We start from the raw sequence: 19,532 nt of genomic DNA, 5'->3' as shown, positions 1-19,532 counted from the left end.
AGTTAACATTCGATGAGTGTGGCCTCAAGAAACCCTAGCAAAACTGAGGTCAATAGGCTTTATGGGAAAACAGTCCAATGGTTGGAATTCTACCTTGAACAGATGGAAGTGATCGTGATTGTTAAAGGTCCTAAATGGAAAATATTTTATTGCTCATTATTATTTGAACAAAACCCAGGAACCCTGCAGGAGTACCTTCACCAGAAGAAATATAGCAGTTCAAGAAACTGGCTCATCTCCATCTTCTCAGATACAATTAAGAGCAGGGAGTAAATTCTGGCCCTGCCAGCAACACTCTCCTTCTTATTAAATGAAATTTAAAAAAACAGACCAACCAAATATTTAGTTTTTAAATTCTGCTGTCTGTGTTATCTTTGAATGTTAATGAAGAATTTGATCAGAGCAGCTGGTGCCTTGTAGAATGGTGGAACCTGCTCTGTGATAATATGGCCTTTTACTCCTATTGAAACCCTATGTAAATGCAAGTTCACAACTTGTTGTCGAATCACTTCATTCATTTAGTGAGAAGGGATTAATTGAACCAAGTGTTATACTGCCCTTTGGAAGGCAGTAATCCTGTGAGGAATATCGTTTGTACAACATACCATAGTGTAGTTCAAGTGAGCTAACCATAGACATAAAATAATCTTCAGATTTGAGCAGTAGATTTGTAAGTGGCTCTTTGATGAAGAGTTTAAAATCAAGAGTTAAAGCATCTTAGAAAATGTACTTTAAGGCTTATGGGCTTAACTAAACATGGAGCCCATGGTGCCATTAAAAGCGAGCTTTGATGCACTCTCTGAAGGTTGCTGCTGCCGACATCTGAACTCTCACTCTAGTGAGCTTTGCATCCGTAGATCTGTTTCAACCAAAGGTGAGCATGTTCCTCCTGGTGTTCGAGGCATTAGTTATTGATCCAATGACATGAGAGTTGAAGAGTCTGTCACACTGTGCTATCAGGTGTGGCTAAGCGTGCCCGATGAGATTCACCAGTTGAAAAAAAATTATATGGTAAGCTGTAACAGCACGTTAGTTCAAGGGGTTTTACTTAATATCAGGTAAAAGAAAAAGAGCAAAAGCTGTCCACAAGTTGTGAAGGAAAGAAGTATTTACAAATAGACAAATGAAAACAAACACACAAAAAGTTATGAATATACCAAGGCTTTCTCCTCGACACACTTTGTCGTTAACTTTCCAATATGACAATTCACCAACCATCAGCTCCAAACAGCACGCCTTTAAGCAAAGCCAAACTGAGGGTTTAAATTTGCCTGTGTAGGGTATAGTGCGCCTGCTCCCACTAACCCAGGCATTACTTTAAGACACCCCAAACTGTCCCTCGGGTCTTCTGGGGCCATTCTGCTGTCTGCGAACCGATGTAACGGTGTGACTGAAAATAAATGAAACTGTTTGGGAATGCCTGTGTCTAGAATCCTTATCTTTATGATTTATAAACCAGTACAGCACGTTAACTGTTTCGATTAGCCAAGCTAGCGATTGTTCTACTGTTGTGGGTGTGTAAATGGTGAACTCCCAAGCACTGCAGAAGGGGAGGGCATAGTGTGTGAAGTACTGGGGAAACTAGACCAGGGACAGAACAAGGAGCAGGGGCTATCTGGGCAAAGGGGCAAGGTTAGCATTGCCAACCTGTTCTGTCACAGAGTCATAGAAACGTACAGCACAGAAGCAGACCCTTCAGCCCATCTATTCCATGCTTACCACCATCGATCATAACCCTCCATTCCCCTACTATCCTTGCGCCTATCCCAACTTCGCTCAAGTGTTGAAATCGAGCTTGCATCTGCCCACCGGTGCTGGTAGCTCATTCCACACTCACAACCCTCTGAGTGAGAAAAATTTCCCCTTTTGTTCCCCTTAAACTTCTCACATTTCATCCTTGACCCACGACCTCTGGTTGTAGTCCATCCAACCTCAGTGGAAAAACAAGCACGAGACAGTCCGCAGATGCTGGAAATCCCCAGACAAAACACACAAAATGCTGGAGGAACTCAGCAGGTCTGGCAGCACCTATGGAAATGAATAAACAGTCCACGTTTTGGGCTCAGACCTTTCATCAGGATAGTGTAAAAAGCCTGCTTGCATTTATTTCTATCCATTCCCCTCATCTTCTACACTTCAATCTTCTCTCCTCTCAATCTTCTACTTTTTAAAGAATAAAGTCCTAATGTATTCAATCTTTCCTTATAACTCAGGTCCTCCAGACCCCGCCAACATCCTTGCAAATTTTCTCTGTAGTCTTTCAACTTTATTTACATCTTTCCGGTAGGTAGGTGACCAAAAGGGCACACAATAGTCCAAATTAGGCCTCACCTACATCTTACACAACTTCAATGTAACATCCCAAATCATCTCGATTAAAACAGATAACCCGGCCTTTTACCTCATTCATGTTTAAGTAATTCTGGTGTGTCCAATCTGGAATTTGCATTCTGCTGCTATTGATTTGCAACTTTAGAGTCTCTGTAAAGTTGTGTCTTGCATTTCTCTCCGATCATGAGACATGTCGCACAATGTGTCTTCTTTTGCAAGATTTGGAGAAATTGCTTTGGGTATAAATAATTTAACTAGGTATTTTACTGAAAACAACTGTGCACTGCTTGAAAATAGATGCAGATTTCTCTCTGTGTATTCCCACCGATGTAGAAATCGAATAAATGCTTTTCTACCTTTTTCACATTTTATTCCTCAGGTCTGCTGCTTGGAATAAATGGTGTGGTAAGTAACATTACAGGATAAACTCAAAGGGTATTGTATTGTACCACTGCACAGAGAGCAAAAGCTACTTAAAAAGAGCGATGTGATCTTGGTGTCTAAAGTGCGTCAGATCTGAGGATTCAAGAACTTTTAACTGGGAAGGTTTCAGGACTGGCTTTGATACTTGGGTTTTCATTCCCATTCCCATTTGGATATGTCCATACATGGCCTCCTCTACTGCCATGATGAGACTAAACTCAGGCTGGAGGAGCAACACCTCATATACCGTCTAGGTAGTCTCCGGCCTCTTGGTATGAACATAGAATTCTCCAACTTCCGGTAATTCCCTTCCCCTATCCCTATTTCATTCTGCACCCTCCCCCAGCTGCCTATCACCTCCCTTATGGTTCCGCCTCCTTCTACTACCCAGTGTTTTTTCCCCTATTCCTTCTTCACCTTTCCTGCCTATCACCTCCCTGCCTCCCCTCCCCCACCCCTTTATCTTTCCCCTTACTGGTTTTTCACCTGGAACCTACCAGCCTTCTCCTTCCCACCCTCCCCCCACCACCTTTATAGGGCCTCTGCCCTTTCCCTCTTCAGTCCTGACGAAGGGTTCCGGCCCGAAACGTTGACTGATCGTTTCCACGGATGCTGCCCGACCTGCTGAGTTCCTCCAGCGTGTTGTGAGTGTTGCTTTGGCCCCTGCATCTGCAGAGTATTTTGTGTTTACGATACTTGGGTTTTAATTTCTCTGGGCAAAGGCTAACAATTATTTAAGTTGTAGTAATTCTGTATAATTCACTTTAATAATGGAAACTAATTTGATCCTATATATTCATGATTAATCCTGAGAGCATACAGTACGTTTCTAGTGCTATTAACGCATAGTTCCAGGGTTATTGTTTTCCCCTCTGTCTGTCTAATGCTTGTTAAGTAGCAATTAATGCAGCAAATGTAAAATTACTCATAATTGACTTACTTCCTGTAACACAAGCATTACATGTTTTCCATTTAAAGGCATATTGCCCAGAGGAAGAATTTTTCGGGGAACTTCAAGTTGGGAAAAATTGCATACCTTGTTGGAGAAGGAACTTGGAAATGATGAGGGATTCTGCAGAAAGACCCAAGGTTTAGCAAACTCTAGCGAGGAACACATGTAAGGTGACGGAATCTCGACAAGTATTGATTTCTGATCTGTCTTCACATACTTTTTACCTGCTGAGGTTTCTGAGCTCTAACAGGAGTCATCAATCAGGGAAGCTAGTGTATAATTCACTGCTGAGTTACTGAGGTAACAGATGCCTTCTTTGCTACGTGTTGTCATTCATTGATTTTAACTGTGACGTGCAGTCCAAATTTCAGTGGATAAGGAATATTCCTGCTGTGTAAAAGGGCATTAAAGATCAAACTAATGTTGCTATTCATGTACCTGAAGGGAATAGTATCTATTTTTATCAACTGAGAGAGTTCAAGCAGATAGCAGCTACATCTCCTCAAGAGTTCTTAGATAAATGCTTTTTGAAAGAATCGGAGGTTTGAGAGCAGAGGAGAGGTGGAGAGTGTGAAATTGCAGAACCAATATTGGCTCCTGAGGAACAGGGAATACCTAGCCCAGCAAAACATTTAGTTTAGAAAGGGAAATAGTACTGTCCGGACCACTTTGGAGGGAAGCTTATTAAACTTTTGCTGTTAGATCCCATGCCAATTGTTGGATTAACTACAGAATCATACATAATGCATGATATTACCATTGGAAAATGTTTACACATGCTCGGGGAAATAAAGTAGCTATTTTGCAGTTTCTGAGTCAATTTAAGGGAAACCTGAATCCTCGGCAACTCAACAGCGAGATTTTGAAGCATTGTAAATGTTAGAACTATTTGTTAACCACTATGTTGATTAGAAATGATGACACTGCATATTGAAGACAGTAGCAAAATTGTGAACACTTATAAGAATGTAGTTGATTTATCAGCAGAAAATGGCCATATTAAAGTAACGGAGGAATAAATTTTGGATAAATACATTAGAACTTATGATTGTGTGGCTAAGCACAGCTCCTATGCCATATTCAAGTTTGCTGCTGACACCACTGCCATAGCCCAAATCAAACGGGGTGACAAATCAGTATAGACAATAGGTGCAGGAGTAGGCCATTCAGCCCTTCAAGCCAGCACCACCATTCACTGTGATCATGGCTGATCATCCACAATCAGTACCCTTTTCCTGCCTTCTCCCCATATCCCTTGACTCCGCTATCTTTAAGAGCTCTATCTAACTCTTTCTTGAAAGAATCCAGAGAATTGGCCTCCACAGCCTTTTGAGGCAGAGCATTCCACAGAACCACAACCCTCTGTGTGAAAAAAGTTTTTCCTCAACTCCGTTCTAAATGGCCTACCCCTTATTCTTAAACTGTGGCCTCTGGTTCTGGACTCCCCCAACATTGGGAACATGTTTCCTGCCTCTAGCGTGTCCAACTCCTTAGTAATCTTATATGTTTCAATCAGATCCCCTCTCATCCTTCTAAATTCCAGTGTGTACAAGCCCAGTCGCTCCAATCTTTCAACATATGACAGTCCCACCATCCCAGGAATTAACCTCATGAACCTACGCTGCACTCCCTCAATAGCTAGAATGTCCTTCCTCAAATTTGGAGACCAAAACTGTACCCAATACTCCAGATGTAGTCTCACCAGGGCCCTGTTCAAATGCAGAAGGACCTCTTTGCTCCTATACTCAACTCCCCTTGTTATGAAGGCCAGCATGCCATTAGCTTTCTTCACTGCCTGCTGTACCTGCATGCTTACTTTCAGTGACTGATGAACAAGGGGAGAGACTGAAAATCTGATTGAGTAGTGCCACAACAACAACCACTTACTCAATACCAGCAAGAGCAAGGAGCTGATTATCGACTTCCTGAGGAGGAAACAAGAGGTCCATGAGCAAGTCCTCATCAGAGGTGGAGGGAGTCAGCAACTTCATCTTCCTTGGTGGTACTATTTCAGAGGACCCGTCCTGGGCCCAGCACATCAATGCAATTATGAAGAAAGTGCAGCAGCGCCTCTACTTCCTTAGGAGTTTGCGAAGATTCGGCGTGACATCTAAAAACTTTGATAAACTTCTATAGAGATGTATTGGAGAGTATATAGACTGGCTGCATCACAGCCTGGTATGGAAACTGCAATGCCCTTGAATGTAAAATTCTACAAAAAATAGTGGATACAGCCCAGTCCACTGTGAGTAAAGCCCTCCCCACCACTGAGATCTTCTGCATGAAACGCCGTTGCAGGAAAGCAGCATCTTTCATCAGGGACCCCCACCACCCAGGACATGCTCTCTTCTCACTGCTGGCAGCAGGAAGAATGTACAGGAACCTCGGGACTCACACCAACAGGTTCAGGAAAATTGTTATTTTTCCCTCAACCATCAGGCTCTTGAACCAAAGGGGGAGACTTTACTCAATTTCACATGGCCCATCATTGAAATATTCCCAAAATCTATGGACTCATTTTCAAGGACTCTTCATCCCATGTTCTTGATATATATATATATATATATATATTTATGTATGTATGTATGTATGTATGTATTTCCACAATTTGTTGTCTTTTGCACATTGGTTCAACACCCAAGTTGATGCAATCTTTCATTGATTCTATTATGGTTATTCTTCTATTATAGATTTATTGTATCTGCCTGCAAGAAAATTAATCTCAGGATTGTACATGGCGACATATATGTAATTTGATAATAAATTTGCTTTGATCTTTGAACTTTGGGACAGCTATCAGTATCCCAGGGTAACTTTTCAGGACCAATGTATGAAAAATACTTCTTATTTCAATGCAAGAACAAATGAACTCGAGGAGTGATTTTTGTTGCAGAAAATTGCTTATGTTTCTTGGGATACTTGCCGTTCCCCTGCACCCCTACCCCCACACCCCATGAGTGCCTTACCTTCCAAAAAACATTATCAAACTCGGTCCCGTGGAATTTTTCTGGAATTGCAGCTGATGACAGCTTGGGCCCTAGCAGAGTCACAAACTCTTCAAAGTCCACCTGCCCATCACCTAAAAAAATAATACGTCCCGTTAGCTTTGAATTATCGAAATCCAGTCAGAATAATGACATGAATCATGCTTCAGCATTTTTGTGAATAATAATGATGGGTATGGTTCTGTTTTGAAAATAAGCAGCGTATCTGACTCCCAAACATAGAACAGTGAAGTTGCTGGACTAGTAGCTCAGAGACCTTGGCTAACAATCCAGATCCCTTAGTTCAAATTATATCATGGTGGATTATGAAGGATAACTAGAAGCTACCAGGACCTTCTGGGCTCAGCAAAGTGAGCGGGAGAAGAGGTTTGGCCTGTGTGCACTCTCCAGGCTCATGGGGAAGAGTCGAATATGAAATGGAGACACTGTATGGACATACAATCGATCTATGTATATAAACTATCTTATGTATTTATATTTATAAAAATTACTGTGTTTCTTATTTATTGTGTTTTATTTTGTGTGCTGTATTGGATCCAGAGTAACAATTATTTTGTTCTCTTCTACATTTACGTACTGGAAATGACATTAAACAATCCCGAATCTTGAATTTTAACCTGTATGTCTTTGGAATGTAGTAGCTACAATATTAGTAACATAAGCATCCTTCATTTTTATGTGGCTTAACAAGGGACCTTAACTCTCTTGCATTTCTGTAAAATACAATTTAGTAACTTGCACGCGGTAACTAATGTCTTAAGCAGAGGCTGGGGAAGAGTTTCAACTAATTTTGCAGGGAATAGACAGGGGTAACCAGAACACAGAAGATCACGTTAGAATGATATATAACAGCAACAAAACTCGAGATATTGCAAAGCTGAAGCATCCCAAATGAAGGGCAAAAGGAAAAGTGACAGTATATTAAATTTTCTGAACATCAAAGTCTGTGGCGTAACTAATAGGGTTAGTGAGCTGCACGCACAAATTGCTGCAAGGAATTATGACGTGTTTGCAGCAAAAACATGGGTCAAACAAGATCAGGAATGGATTCATAATATTAATTTATCCAACTCCTTTGCTGCTGACTCGTGCCCCCCTACTACAGCAACGCAAATTCTGATCCTTCCCAAGTCACCCATTCCAACCTCATCTTGTGCTATCACTCCTTGTCCTTTAACCTCTCCTGTCTGCCATAACAATCTTCTCTCTCTCCTTTCTTGCATCTCAAACATAATCATCTTCTTCCAATTCTAATGGAATGATCAACTTGATAAATTAACTTTGAACTTTGCTTCGAAGTCCACCGATACTCCCTGACTCAATAAGCACTTTAAGAATTTTCTACTTTGATTTCACATTTCCACAATCCACGGTGTTTTGCCTGTTTTTAATGGATTTTTAGTACTCCAGAATGATATAAAAGGAAAAGGAGGAGGGGCTCTGGCAGTTTGGGTTAAGGCTGATGTCACTCTTCCAGACAGAGAGAATTTGGTTTGAGCACAAGAACAGAGGGAGATCTGCTACAGGGCGAGTACTTAGGATGTGCGCAGTATGAGTGGCAGGTGTGTTTACAGACATTTTTAATCTTTCCCTCTCCCAGTGAGAGTTCCCTCCTGCTTCAAAACATCCACCATTGTTCCTGTACCGAAAAAGACCCAGGTAACGTGTCTGAATGACTGGCGTCCTGTCGCAATCACCTCAACAATAGGAAGATGCTTTGAGAGGCTGGTCAAGGACTACACCTGCAGCTTGCTGCCACCCACACTGGACCCCCTACAATTCACTTACCGCCTCAACCGATCGACAGATGATGCAATGGCCACAGCTCTACACACCTTCCTTACACATCTGGAGGAGAAGGATGTTTATTCGAGAATGTTGTTCCTGGACTACAGTTCAGCATTGAACACCACAATTCCCTCCAGGCTTAGATAGATAGATAGAACACCCAATTTCCCTCGGGATCAATAAAGTATATCTATCTATCTATCTATGTTGCCAGCTACAGCTCCAATCTGCTAATTAAATTTGCTGACAATACTACACTGATTGGCCTTATCTCAAATAATAACAAGGCAGCCTACAGAAAAGAAGTCATCACCCTGACACAGTGGTGTCAAGAAAACAACCTCTCCCTCAATGTCACAAAAGCAAAGTTGCTGGTTGGGGACTACAGGAGGAATGGAGACAGGCCAACCCCTATAGACATCAATGGATCTAGGTTTGAGAGGGTGAACAGCTTTAAGTTTCTTGGCATACACATCACCGAGGATCTCACGTGGTCTGTACATACTCAGATGGTTGAAGAAGTTTGGCATGAGTCCCCAAATCCAGAGGACTTTCTACATCATCATCATCATCAGGTGCCATGCCCAGTTTGAGCTTTGACTGGATAAGCATAACATTTCAGTACTCTGAGGCAGGTTGTCATGCCTAGTTTGGTATTGGTCAGTATACTCTTCATTCTCGTAAAGGTGTCTTTGCCATCCCTATTCTTCTGTTGATGTCTATGTCGCACCTGCCATCTGATGTCACCCAGCTTCCTAAGTAGTAAAAGTTCTGTACTTGTTTTATGTCTTCCCCGTTTATTCTCAGCCTGCAGATAGGATTCTCCTTCTTTTTGGATATCACCATACATTGTCTTTTTGCAATTGATAGATAGACCCATTTTTGCACTTTCTTCAGCAACTATATCAATTAAGTTTTGTGGTTCTTCCTCCGTACTTGCAATTAATACAGCGTCATCTGCATATCTCAAATTATTGATGTTTTCACTGCCAACTTTGATTCCCAAGACGTCTCTTATTTTTTGTAATATTGTTTCTCTGTATACATTAAATAAATCAGGGGAGAAAACACACCCTTGTCTAACGTCTCTCCTGAATTTGTAAACTGACTCACTTCTCCATCTATACTTACAGTGGTAGTTTGTTCCCAGTTCAGATTTCTGATTAGGCGGAGGTCTTTTGAATCTAGATCTAGAGTTTTCTGTAATATTTCAAATAACTTATTGTGCTTCACTTTATCAAATGCTTTTGTGTAGTCGATAAAACAAACAAATCTTTTTTCACTTGAATAGCTCGTTCTGATAATACCTTTAACATCAATATCGCATTTCTTGTACCTTTGTCTTTCACAAAACCACATTGTGCTTTACCTATTTCAGCTTGTATCTTACTTTTAGCTCTTGACATCAAAATTCTTAGAAGTATCTTGGTGATATGACTCATTAAACTTCACATTCTATTGCTCCAGGTTTCTTAGGAAGAGTGATAAATACTGGTTTTTTTCATCTCTTCTGGTATTATTCCAGTCTCATAAATGTCATTGATTAAATCAGTAAGTTTTTCAATTCCATAATCTTCAAGGGCGATAATTTGTTCTATTAGTAATTCATCAGGACCTGCTGCCTTTCCTTTCTTCATCTTATTTATTGCATTATCAACTTCAGATTTTAAAATACTTGGACCTTCAATGTTTTTCTTAATTTCTGTTTTCTTGCCCAACGGTAGGCAATAGCAAACCACCATTGCTAAATACTAGGTTTCCTAGAATCTATTTGCTAAGAAAACCATGGTCAAACTCACAAAATGTATCACACAACAACAGTGTCAAGAGGATCTTCAAGACAATTCTGAAGATGCTTCACTTGGTAGGGTTGATTCTGGGCAGCAGGGGATCCCTGACCGTCATCAAGCTACTGCTCATAAAATTCAACTAACACAAAAGAAAATTATTGCCACTTGGAATGTAAGAACCCTATATCAAGCAGGAAGATTGGACAATGTGATAAATGAAATGGAAAGACTAAAGATTAACATCATGGGAATTAGTGAAGTTCATTGGATAGGTGCTGGAACATTTCAGAATGGAAATAAAACACTAATTTATTCTTGGAACATCCCATACTAATGGAGTAGGAATTCTTATGGACTTTCTACAGGGGCACAATTGAGAGCATCCTGACTGGCTGTACCACTGCATGGAATCGTAGGACTCTGCAGAGAGTGCTGCAGACAGCCCAGCGCATCTGTAGACGTGAACTTCTCACTATTCAGGACATTTACAGCGACAGATGCATAAAAAGGGGCTGAAGGATCATTGGGGACCCGAGTCACCCCAACAACAAACTGTTCCAGCTGCAACCATCCGGGAAACGGTACCGCAGCATAAAAGCCAGGACCAACAGGCTCTGGAATAGCTTCTTCCACCAGGCCTTCAGACTGATTAATTTTAATTCACACTGACACAATTGTATTTCTAAGCTATATTGACTGTTCTGTTCTTTATCTGACTGTACATACTATTTATTACAAATTACTATAAATTGCATATTGCAAATTCAGACGGAGATGTAACATAAAGATTTTTACTCCTCATGAATGTGTAGGATGTAAGCAATAAAGTCAATTCAATTCATTATTGGAGGATTTCTAATAGAACTTTAGGGAGAGGGTGATTAACTAGAACATTTGATGACAGATTTGAAAGACGTGCAAACAAAAGAGTAGCAAATTTGGAAACTTCTACTACCTTCATTTAGCTGAGTAAATAACTACCATGATCAGAAGGAGACATAAAAGTATTTTTTGTGGAAGAATTTGTCTCCAATCGAACAGAGGTGTTCACCCTGGGAAATATCATGGGGCAAATAACTTATCTGAATGCGACCAATACATTATTCAGTTTAAAGAACTTATGAAGAGAACAAAAAATTGCAAAGGTTACAATTGCTCAAGTATGAAATATCTAATTTCAGTCAAGAATTTTATTACAGGTAGATCAGGAAAGGTGATCACAGGGTAAAGTGAACGTAATTGAATGCCACTAGTATAATATTTGATTTTCTATATGTTGTTTGCTTGGTTTTTGCTGTTTGTGCAATTTGTTCTTTTTTTTTGCACATTGGGTGTTTGATATTTTCTTGAACAGGTTCCATGGTGCTTCTTTGTTTTGTGGCTGCCTACGGGAGGACGAATTTTAGGGCTGTATTTTGTGTACATACTTTGATAATAAATGTACTTTGAAACTTTGAATCATTTGACGTCGTATCAGGGACAATACTTAGGAAAAGATATTAAGTACCTTTGAAGGGATAGAGAAAATATCCAGGAACATTAGGGAAGGGAGGAAATTGAAAGAAATTATTACCAGTGGCAGAGAGGGATTACTTAGAATTAAATGGAAGCTATAAACAGTTATACATTAAATTGTCAGCTGTTAGCTGCTAGATGTGTCTAGCATGCTAAGGACTGGAAGTGAATCACCTTTTGGAGGCAGAGGATGTGGAAATGTTAAATAAATACTTTGCACCCACCTTAGTAAAGGAAACAGATTATCTGAAGATTGCACTAAAAAGGGAGGTTATGGAGAAAGTACTAATTGTAAAAATAGATGTATTAAAATAATGGCTGTGCTCTCCTGATCTCTATGGCATGCAGCTCTAGTAGATGAAAGAAGGAGAGGCAGAAATAAAAAGGCAGAGGTCAAAATGTTTGGATCAGGAAACGACGCTGAGGGTGAGAGAGTTGCCGGCGTCCTGTCATTATTCAAAGAAAGGAGATGGGTAAAGAAGTTAACGGCCGGCCAGTTAGCTAGTCATCAGTGACAGGGAAATTGCTGGAATTATGATCAGGGTCAATCAAACAGGAGCAGTATCGACTGGTAAGAAGCAAGCTGTAGCTGAATAACTTGATCGAATGCTTTGGAAAGGTAACAGATGATTTATCAGATGGTGCAATAGGTGTACAGTGAATGGTTAAAAGGATATTCAACAGAAGTTTTATTCTAATGATGAAGATTTGTATTATAAGGGGAAAACCATAGTATGGGTGAAAAATTAACAGGGAATGAAGGATGTTGATAGATAAATTTGAATTCAGACAATTATGTTCGTGAATGATCAGTTTTGGGTCCAAGACTTCACGGTTTGTATTAGCACCTCAACCCAAGTGCAGGAAGCTGCATTTAAAGAGTTTGAAGATGATACGAAAGTAGTAAATAATGATGAGCTCATCACAGCTTTGATAGGATGGGCAGAAAAGTGGCAAATAGAGATTAACATAGAGACGTGAAATAATGACTTATAGGGGGAAAAAAAATCCAGCAAGATTCTGAAAACTATAATTGAACAGACAGACCTTGATGTTCATATACACTTATATATAGGTGGCTTAGCAAGCTGGTGAGTTATTATGCAGTATACACAAAGACAGAAGCAGAATATTGTAAATAACTGGCTAAGCTTTAGCTATAATAAAGAATGATGAGAAGGCCTTGGAAAAAGTATGGAGGTGGTTTTCCAGAATGCTACAGGGATGAGAAATTTTAGTTAACAATAAGGGCAGGAAGGTTATGAGAAGCCAGACAGTCATTTTCAAGTTGGAGAGCTTTGATAAGGAAGATAGAGGAGCAATATTCTCTCTGTAAAAGGATTAATACAAGAACTGACCGATCCACAATCATTGACAGAGATGAAGAAGGGAGATAAGGAGATTATTTTTTCATTCATACTAACTGAAAATGTTGGAGGTCAATACCACAAATAAATTTAAAAGGGTGTTGGGGCATTGGAAACCCTTTAGTTCTGAAGGAAGGTCCCTGATCTGAAATATTAACCGCTTTCTCTTTGATTGGTTGAATTCTTTCAGTGTTTCTGGTTTTTTATTTCCGGATACATTCAGAGCAACTTTTGTTTCCCATTACTATTGCAGAGTTGGCAGGAATTGTTTTTCATATCAGTCGTTACAAAGTGCGTTACTTCACAGGATAAAATGTAACCACTTCTTTGACTGAAGCAAGGCAGACTGAATGGCCACTCTGTGCATGCTGTAAGTTTCTGTCATATTACATTTTCTGGAAATTTGATTTTCTCAGTATCAATTGTCTCAGCTCACCTCAGATGACTCCAGATTTGCTTCTGGGGTGGTTGGTTGAATCCAATTACTTAGTTTAATTCAGACTGTTACTTCAGTTCAATACTGAATGAGGTGCTTTAATAGAAGGACTTGCTGACCAATTACATGCTAAATTAAACTCCCTCGTCGCAGTTAAGCTAAAACGTTAAATAAATAACTGTTTCCAGGCAAACAGCTCTTTTTTGTGTCAATGAACTTTTAAGCAGTTAGTCATCTCATTAGCTGGTCATTGGACCTTACGCTGTACAAATATGCTGCTGTTTTTACCCACTTGCCAATAAGGACCACTCTTCAAAATATCATTTACCGAATGTGAAATACACTCAATGGACACTTTATTAGGTACACCTGTACCTCTGCTTGTTAATGTAAATATCTAATCAGCCAATAACGTAGCAGCAAGTCTGTGCATAAAAGCATGCAGACTTGGTCAAGAGGTTCAGTTGTTGTTCAGACCAAACATCAGAATAGGGAAGAGCGGTGTTCTAAGTGACCTCTACTGCGAAATGATTATTGGTGCCAGACGGGGGTGGTGGTGGGGTGTTGGAGTATCTCAGAAACTGCTGATCTCCCGGGACTTTCACGCACAAAACAGTCTGTGGAATTTACAGAGAATGATGCGATAGACAAAAACACCCAGTCAGCGGCATTTCTGTGGGTGAAAATGCCTTGTTAATCAGAGAGGTCAGAGGAGAATGGCCAGACTGGTTCAAGCTGACAGGAAGGCGACAATAATGCAGCCAGCCACACATCACAACAGTGGGGTGCAGAAGAGCATCTCTGAATGCACAACACATTGAACCTTGAAGTGGATGGGCTACAGCAGCAGAAGACACATATACTCAATGGCCACTTTATTAGGTACAGCAGGCACCTGTTGAAGCAGTCACTGAGTGAGTAGCCTGATAAAGAGCATCCAACTGTTTAATACAGCATCATAGACATCTTTCCTAGCATATACAAATTCACAAATAAAATGATGAAATCATCTGTATTTGAGCGGAAGTTTCAACTGTCTTTGAAAGTGACCTTGAAGAGGGGCCCAGATTTGATTTGCTTTATCTTTGGCTGAATTGATTGTTAAATGTTTATTACGTGTGTTGGAATCCGAGCAGGAGCTTTCTTTTTGCCGCAGATTGACAATTATGAAAGAAGCTATCCATTTTATTGTAGATTTAACTTGCAAAGAAGTAATCATCTAGCCAGTTCATACAGGTATAGAGCCACACACTATGACTAATTGGTAATTTACAGATGTTACAATGCAAGCAACCAGGTGCAATTACTAGTGATCCTTTACACAGCAGCATGTACCGCACGGCAAAATTTACAGCTTCAAGTCTAAGGGCATAGTTCACATGTAATCAAATTTGCTTGCTTCCTTTGTTATTTCAAAGAACTCTTGGTAAATCTGTTCCATAATAGTTGAAATTTCATCTGTATAAGAGGAAGCTTTGTTAACGTTGATGGCTGTGTTGGGGGAGAGCAATAAATCAAAATATTTACCTAAAGTATCATAAGTGGACTGTCCTGCTTGTCAAATCTGAACTTTGCCTTTGCTCCGGGCAGACATTGCTTGTTTTTCCTTTCTAAGGAAAGGATAGGATAAGCGCTAAATGGCCCTTCAGAATGGTGGGGTCATGACAGTACAAGAGAGACACTGAGTGATTTTACACCTAAACCCTTGGCATTCTAGTGACGAGATACAGCAGAACTTCTAGTGAGATCATGCATCCATTCTCTGCTCACTGCTGGAGTGTGATATTGAAACCTTCGATCCCATCAGGAAGGACCCAGATGCACCGTGAAATTCATGTGAAACAAGCAGAAATGAACAGCACAAGTGATGTTCCTGTTTGCTTCTGAATTTTCCATCCTCCACAACCATGTGGTCCTTGATTTATTGGGAGAAGAAAAATACCAAAGGAACCATCTTCTCTTGCAGACAGTTTATTATTCCAGTTGGTACACTTCTCCAGAATTCAATAGCATTGTGATATTTTTTGTGCTCAATAAATTAGGGGGCATCTCTACTGCAAAGCAGTAGACTTATTATATTTTAGTCATTTTGCATAGGAAATAAATAGTCTGCTATTATAGATGGCAAAGGCAGAGAGAGGGTTAAATATCTTCCAAACCAGACCAAACTGTTCTTGGAATCCAAAATAAACTACATCAGTTGACTTCTTTGGAGAATATGAATTTTGATGATCGTCAATGTGATTTTTTGCGCTGAGTTTCAGATACATGAACTCAATTCATTTCAGATCCTGTGATGTCCGGGCAAGAAATGTGAGCTGAATTTGGATATTAGGGGTAGCAGTTCCTATTTAGTCTCCTGACAAATAATGCATGAGAAGGAAAAGTCAGGCTGTGTTCCATGACGATAACAGGTTTATGTATGAATAGAACCCTTTGGCAATCAATAAGCTGCAGATGCAGTAAATCTCAAGTAAAAGTAGAAAACATAAGACTGAGAAATTGAGTTCTGATGAATAGTTCTGACAAATGGGCAATTGGGAAACACAAGATCATTGATCTAAAAGTACCAAAACATTATTCAATTTAACATACTTATAGAGAGGTCAGAAAATATCAAGGATGAAAATACTCAAGAAGGTGAAATCTAATTTCAGCGAATGAAGAAAGCTCCACATAGAAGTAAGTTAGAAAGGGAGATCAAAGGGTAAAACAGTAACAGGGCAATGGATGACACTGAGGAAAGAATTAGTTAAACTATGATGATGATGATGGCATCGGCTCAGACTATGAACTAAACAAATACAGGAAAACAGATTATTATCTGAATGGTGGCCAATTAGGAAAAGGGGAGGTGCAACAAGACCTGGGTGTCATTATACACCAGTCGTTGAAAGTGGGAATGCAGGTACAGCAGGCGGTGAAAAAGGCAAATGGTATGCTGGCATTCATAGCAAGAGGATTCGAATACAGGAGCAGGGAGGTACTACTGCAGTTATACAAAGCCTTGGTGAGACCACACCTGGAGTATTGTGTGCAGTTTTGGTCCTCTAATCTGAGGAAAGACATCCTTGCCATAGAAGGAGTACAAAGAAGGTTTACCAGATTGATTCCTGGGATGGCAGGACTTTCATATGATGAAAGACTGGATCGACTAGGCTTATACTCATTGGAATTTAGAAGATTGAGGGGGGATCTTATTGAAACATATAAAATCCTAAAGGGATCGGACAGGCTAGATGCAGTATGATTGTTCCCGATGTTGGGGAAGTCCAGAATGAGGGGTCACAGTTTGAGGATAAAGGGGAAGCCTTTTAGGACCGAGATGAGGAAAAACTTCTTCACACAGAGAGTGGTGAATCTGTGGAATTCTCTGCCACAGGAAACAGTTGAGGCCAGTTCATTGGCTATATTTAAGAGGGAGTTAGATATGGCCCTTGTGGCTAAAGGGATCAGGGGGTATGGGGGGAAGGCTGGTACAGGGTTCTGAGTTGGATGATCAGCCATGATCATACTGAATGGCGGTGCAGGCTCAAAGGGCCGAATGGCCTACTCCTGCACCTATTTTCTATGTTTCTATGTAAGTGTTAACATAGATGAAAGCAAATGTGCCTGGGTAACAAGGAAAGAAAATGAAATAAGTCATTAATGGAAAATATCAAAAGTAAAATTAAATTTCTATTCAGGAACTTTATGGAAAAGGAGGAATGTATACCTACTTAACATCATTGGCAAAGAACGGTTACTGTAGAGGTAAGGAGTAGAGTGGAACTGAAGCCAAAAGTGTTGCAGCATTGAAGTGTCATTTATCAGCTATACAAAGTGTTGGTCTATTAAGCACCAAACAACTGAGAAACTTTGAAAGATGCAATTGCTACAGATGCTGCCTGACCTGTTGAGTATTTCCAGCAATTTCTTGCCACAGATAAATTATCATAAATGAAGAGACCAAATTTGAGTATTTTAGATTTCAATCATCAGCACTTTTAAAAATATTCATTTACTATGCTGTTCATTACAACTTCTCTTCCAGGGATGCCTGCCTTGAAGAGGTTCTGCTCCTCTGTTCTGACCAACAACTTTTCCAACTTTAGAAAATACCATATCTTATACAATTCTCTCTTGATCTGGGTAGATGAATTGAGGCTAAATGATCCAGTTTAGAGTTCTGACAGAACACCAGGATCTTTGTAAATCCTTTTACTTTTCCTTTATGATCAATGATAATGTTACCACTTGACAGGTAAAATGAACTGAATGAGGTAAAATTGCATTTGTGAACATGGAGCAGCAAGTGAGTTTGTAAATCTGACAGGAGCAAAGAATTTTGGGATTGGTGAGGTTGCGTTGCCATGGGAGGGATGTGGGACATGTGGCGGAGAAAGGGTGCCAACGGCAGGGGGTGGCACAGGTGCAGACACACCAAACCTACAAGACACCAAGAAAGGTCATTTGATTCCAATCAGTTGGTTTACCGATCATTACAGAATGTCTCTCTGGTGCTACCCGCTCTCTCCCCTCTCCCTTCCCCCTTTCCCAACCACGATTCCCCTCTCCCTGCCCCCCTTCCCACTCTCAATCCACAACGGAGACCCCTATCAGAATCAGGTTTATCATCACTCACATGTCACGAAATTTGTTTTATTTTCTGGCAGCAGTGCAATACAATGCATAAAATTACTACAGTACTGTGCAAAAGTACAAGCCTGAGACTTTTGCACAGTACTGTTTTATAGGCATCCGTTAGTCTCATGAGACCATGGATTTGCACCTTGGAAAGTTTCTAGGGTGCAGGCCTGGACAAGGTTGTATGGAAGACCAGCAGTTGCCCATGCTGCAAGTCTCCACGCCACCGATGTTGTCTAAGGGAAGGACATGAGGACCCATACAGCTTGGCACCAATGTCGTCGCAGAGCAATGTGTGATTAAGTGCCTTGCTCAAGGACACCAATGCTGCCTCGGCTGGGGCTCGAACTCACGACCTTCAAATCACTAGATGAACGCCTTAACCACTTGGCTACGAGCCAACACACTGTACTGTACTGTAGCTTCTCTTATTTTAATCCATGTCAAATTCTTTTATGTGATGGATTTCTATTGTATTTAAAGTCTTCATCTCCAGACCCATCTCTGACCTTGATTCCTCCAGCTATGCCCTCAATTCAGCGCCTTTTGTTCCTTTAACTGGTTTGTGTTTTGTGCTCTGTACCTCAATGAATTGAGCCTTCAGCTGCTTTAGCCCCAGAGTCTAGAGCCCCTCCCGAATCCCATCCAGTTCTTCACTTAACTACCCCACTTCAAAAGTTCTCATACCATTAACCTAGATTTATGCTGTAGTAACGATGTGGATAGCTGCTCTCATTTCCCTCCATTGCACCATGAAACTGTCAGCAACTTGGGGATTTCCAGCATAGTTTAATATATTAGTCCCAGGATTGCTGACAGCGACTCACTACTGCTCCGCACGCTCTGATGTTTGCTGCCTTGTCCAGCCCAGTCAAGGGAAATCATCCGGAGTTACGTCAATTTAAACTACTTAATAATTAGTACTGTGCTCAAAAATCCTGAAAATCCTTTAGTTTGTTATACCAGGTCTATGCGCAATTTTAACGACATGCTGAAACAGAATTTTCTGCTTAGCAAACTAAACCTAAAAATTTAATTTTGTGTTTTATAATTCTTTCTAATGAATATTTTAACGTGCATGCGTTGAAATAAAATATTTTTAATATTTTGAAGATTTAGTTTTTGTATTTTAGCTCATAAGTAAATGGTGTCAGTTCTGATCTGTGTGGAAGACATTTGGGTAAGTACATAGGACAGGTTTAGAGCAATATCGGCTGAATGTGAGCATATTGGACTAGTTTGGCGGGGACCGTGGGCAACATGGGCTATTTGTACTGAAAGGCCTATTTCCATGTTGCT

The 19,532-nt window shown here is 40.3% G+C and overlaps 1 protein-coding gene across 1 annotated transcript in view; it reads right to left on the bottom strand.

Annotated features, from left to right (window-relative positions):
* LOC134338471 (calcium-binding protein 7) overlaps positions 1 to 19,532 on the bottom strand; it is a 73,785-nt gene that overhangs the window by 24,113 nt on the left and 30,140 nt on the right. The window contains exon 3 of the mRNA XM_063034304.1: positions 6,673 to 6,785. Within this exon, the coding sequence (XP_062890374.1) occupies positions 6,673 to 6,785 (113 nt within the window). The remainder of the gene's footprint in view (positions 1 to 6,672; positions 6,786 to 19,532) is intronic.

Source organism: Mobula hypostoma, chromosome 27 (genome assembly GCF_963921235.1).
Source record: "Mobula hypostoma chromosome 27, sMobHyp1.1, whole genome shotgun sequence".
NCBI lineage: Eukaryota > Metazoa > Chordata > Chondrichthyes > Myliobatiformes > Myliobatidae > Mobula > Mobula hypostoma.
The sequence above is the reverse complement of the archived record's forward strand: the minus strand, read 5'-3'. Positions and strand labels throughout refer to the sequence as shown.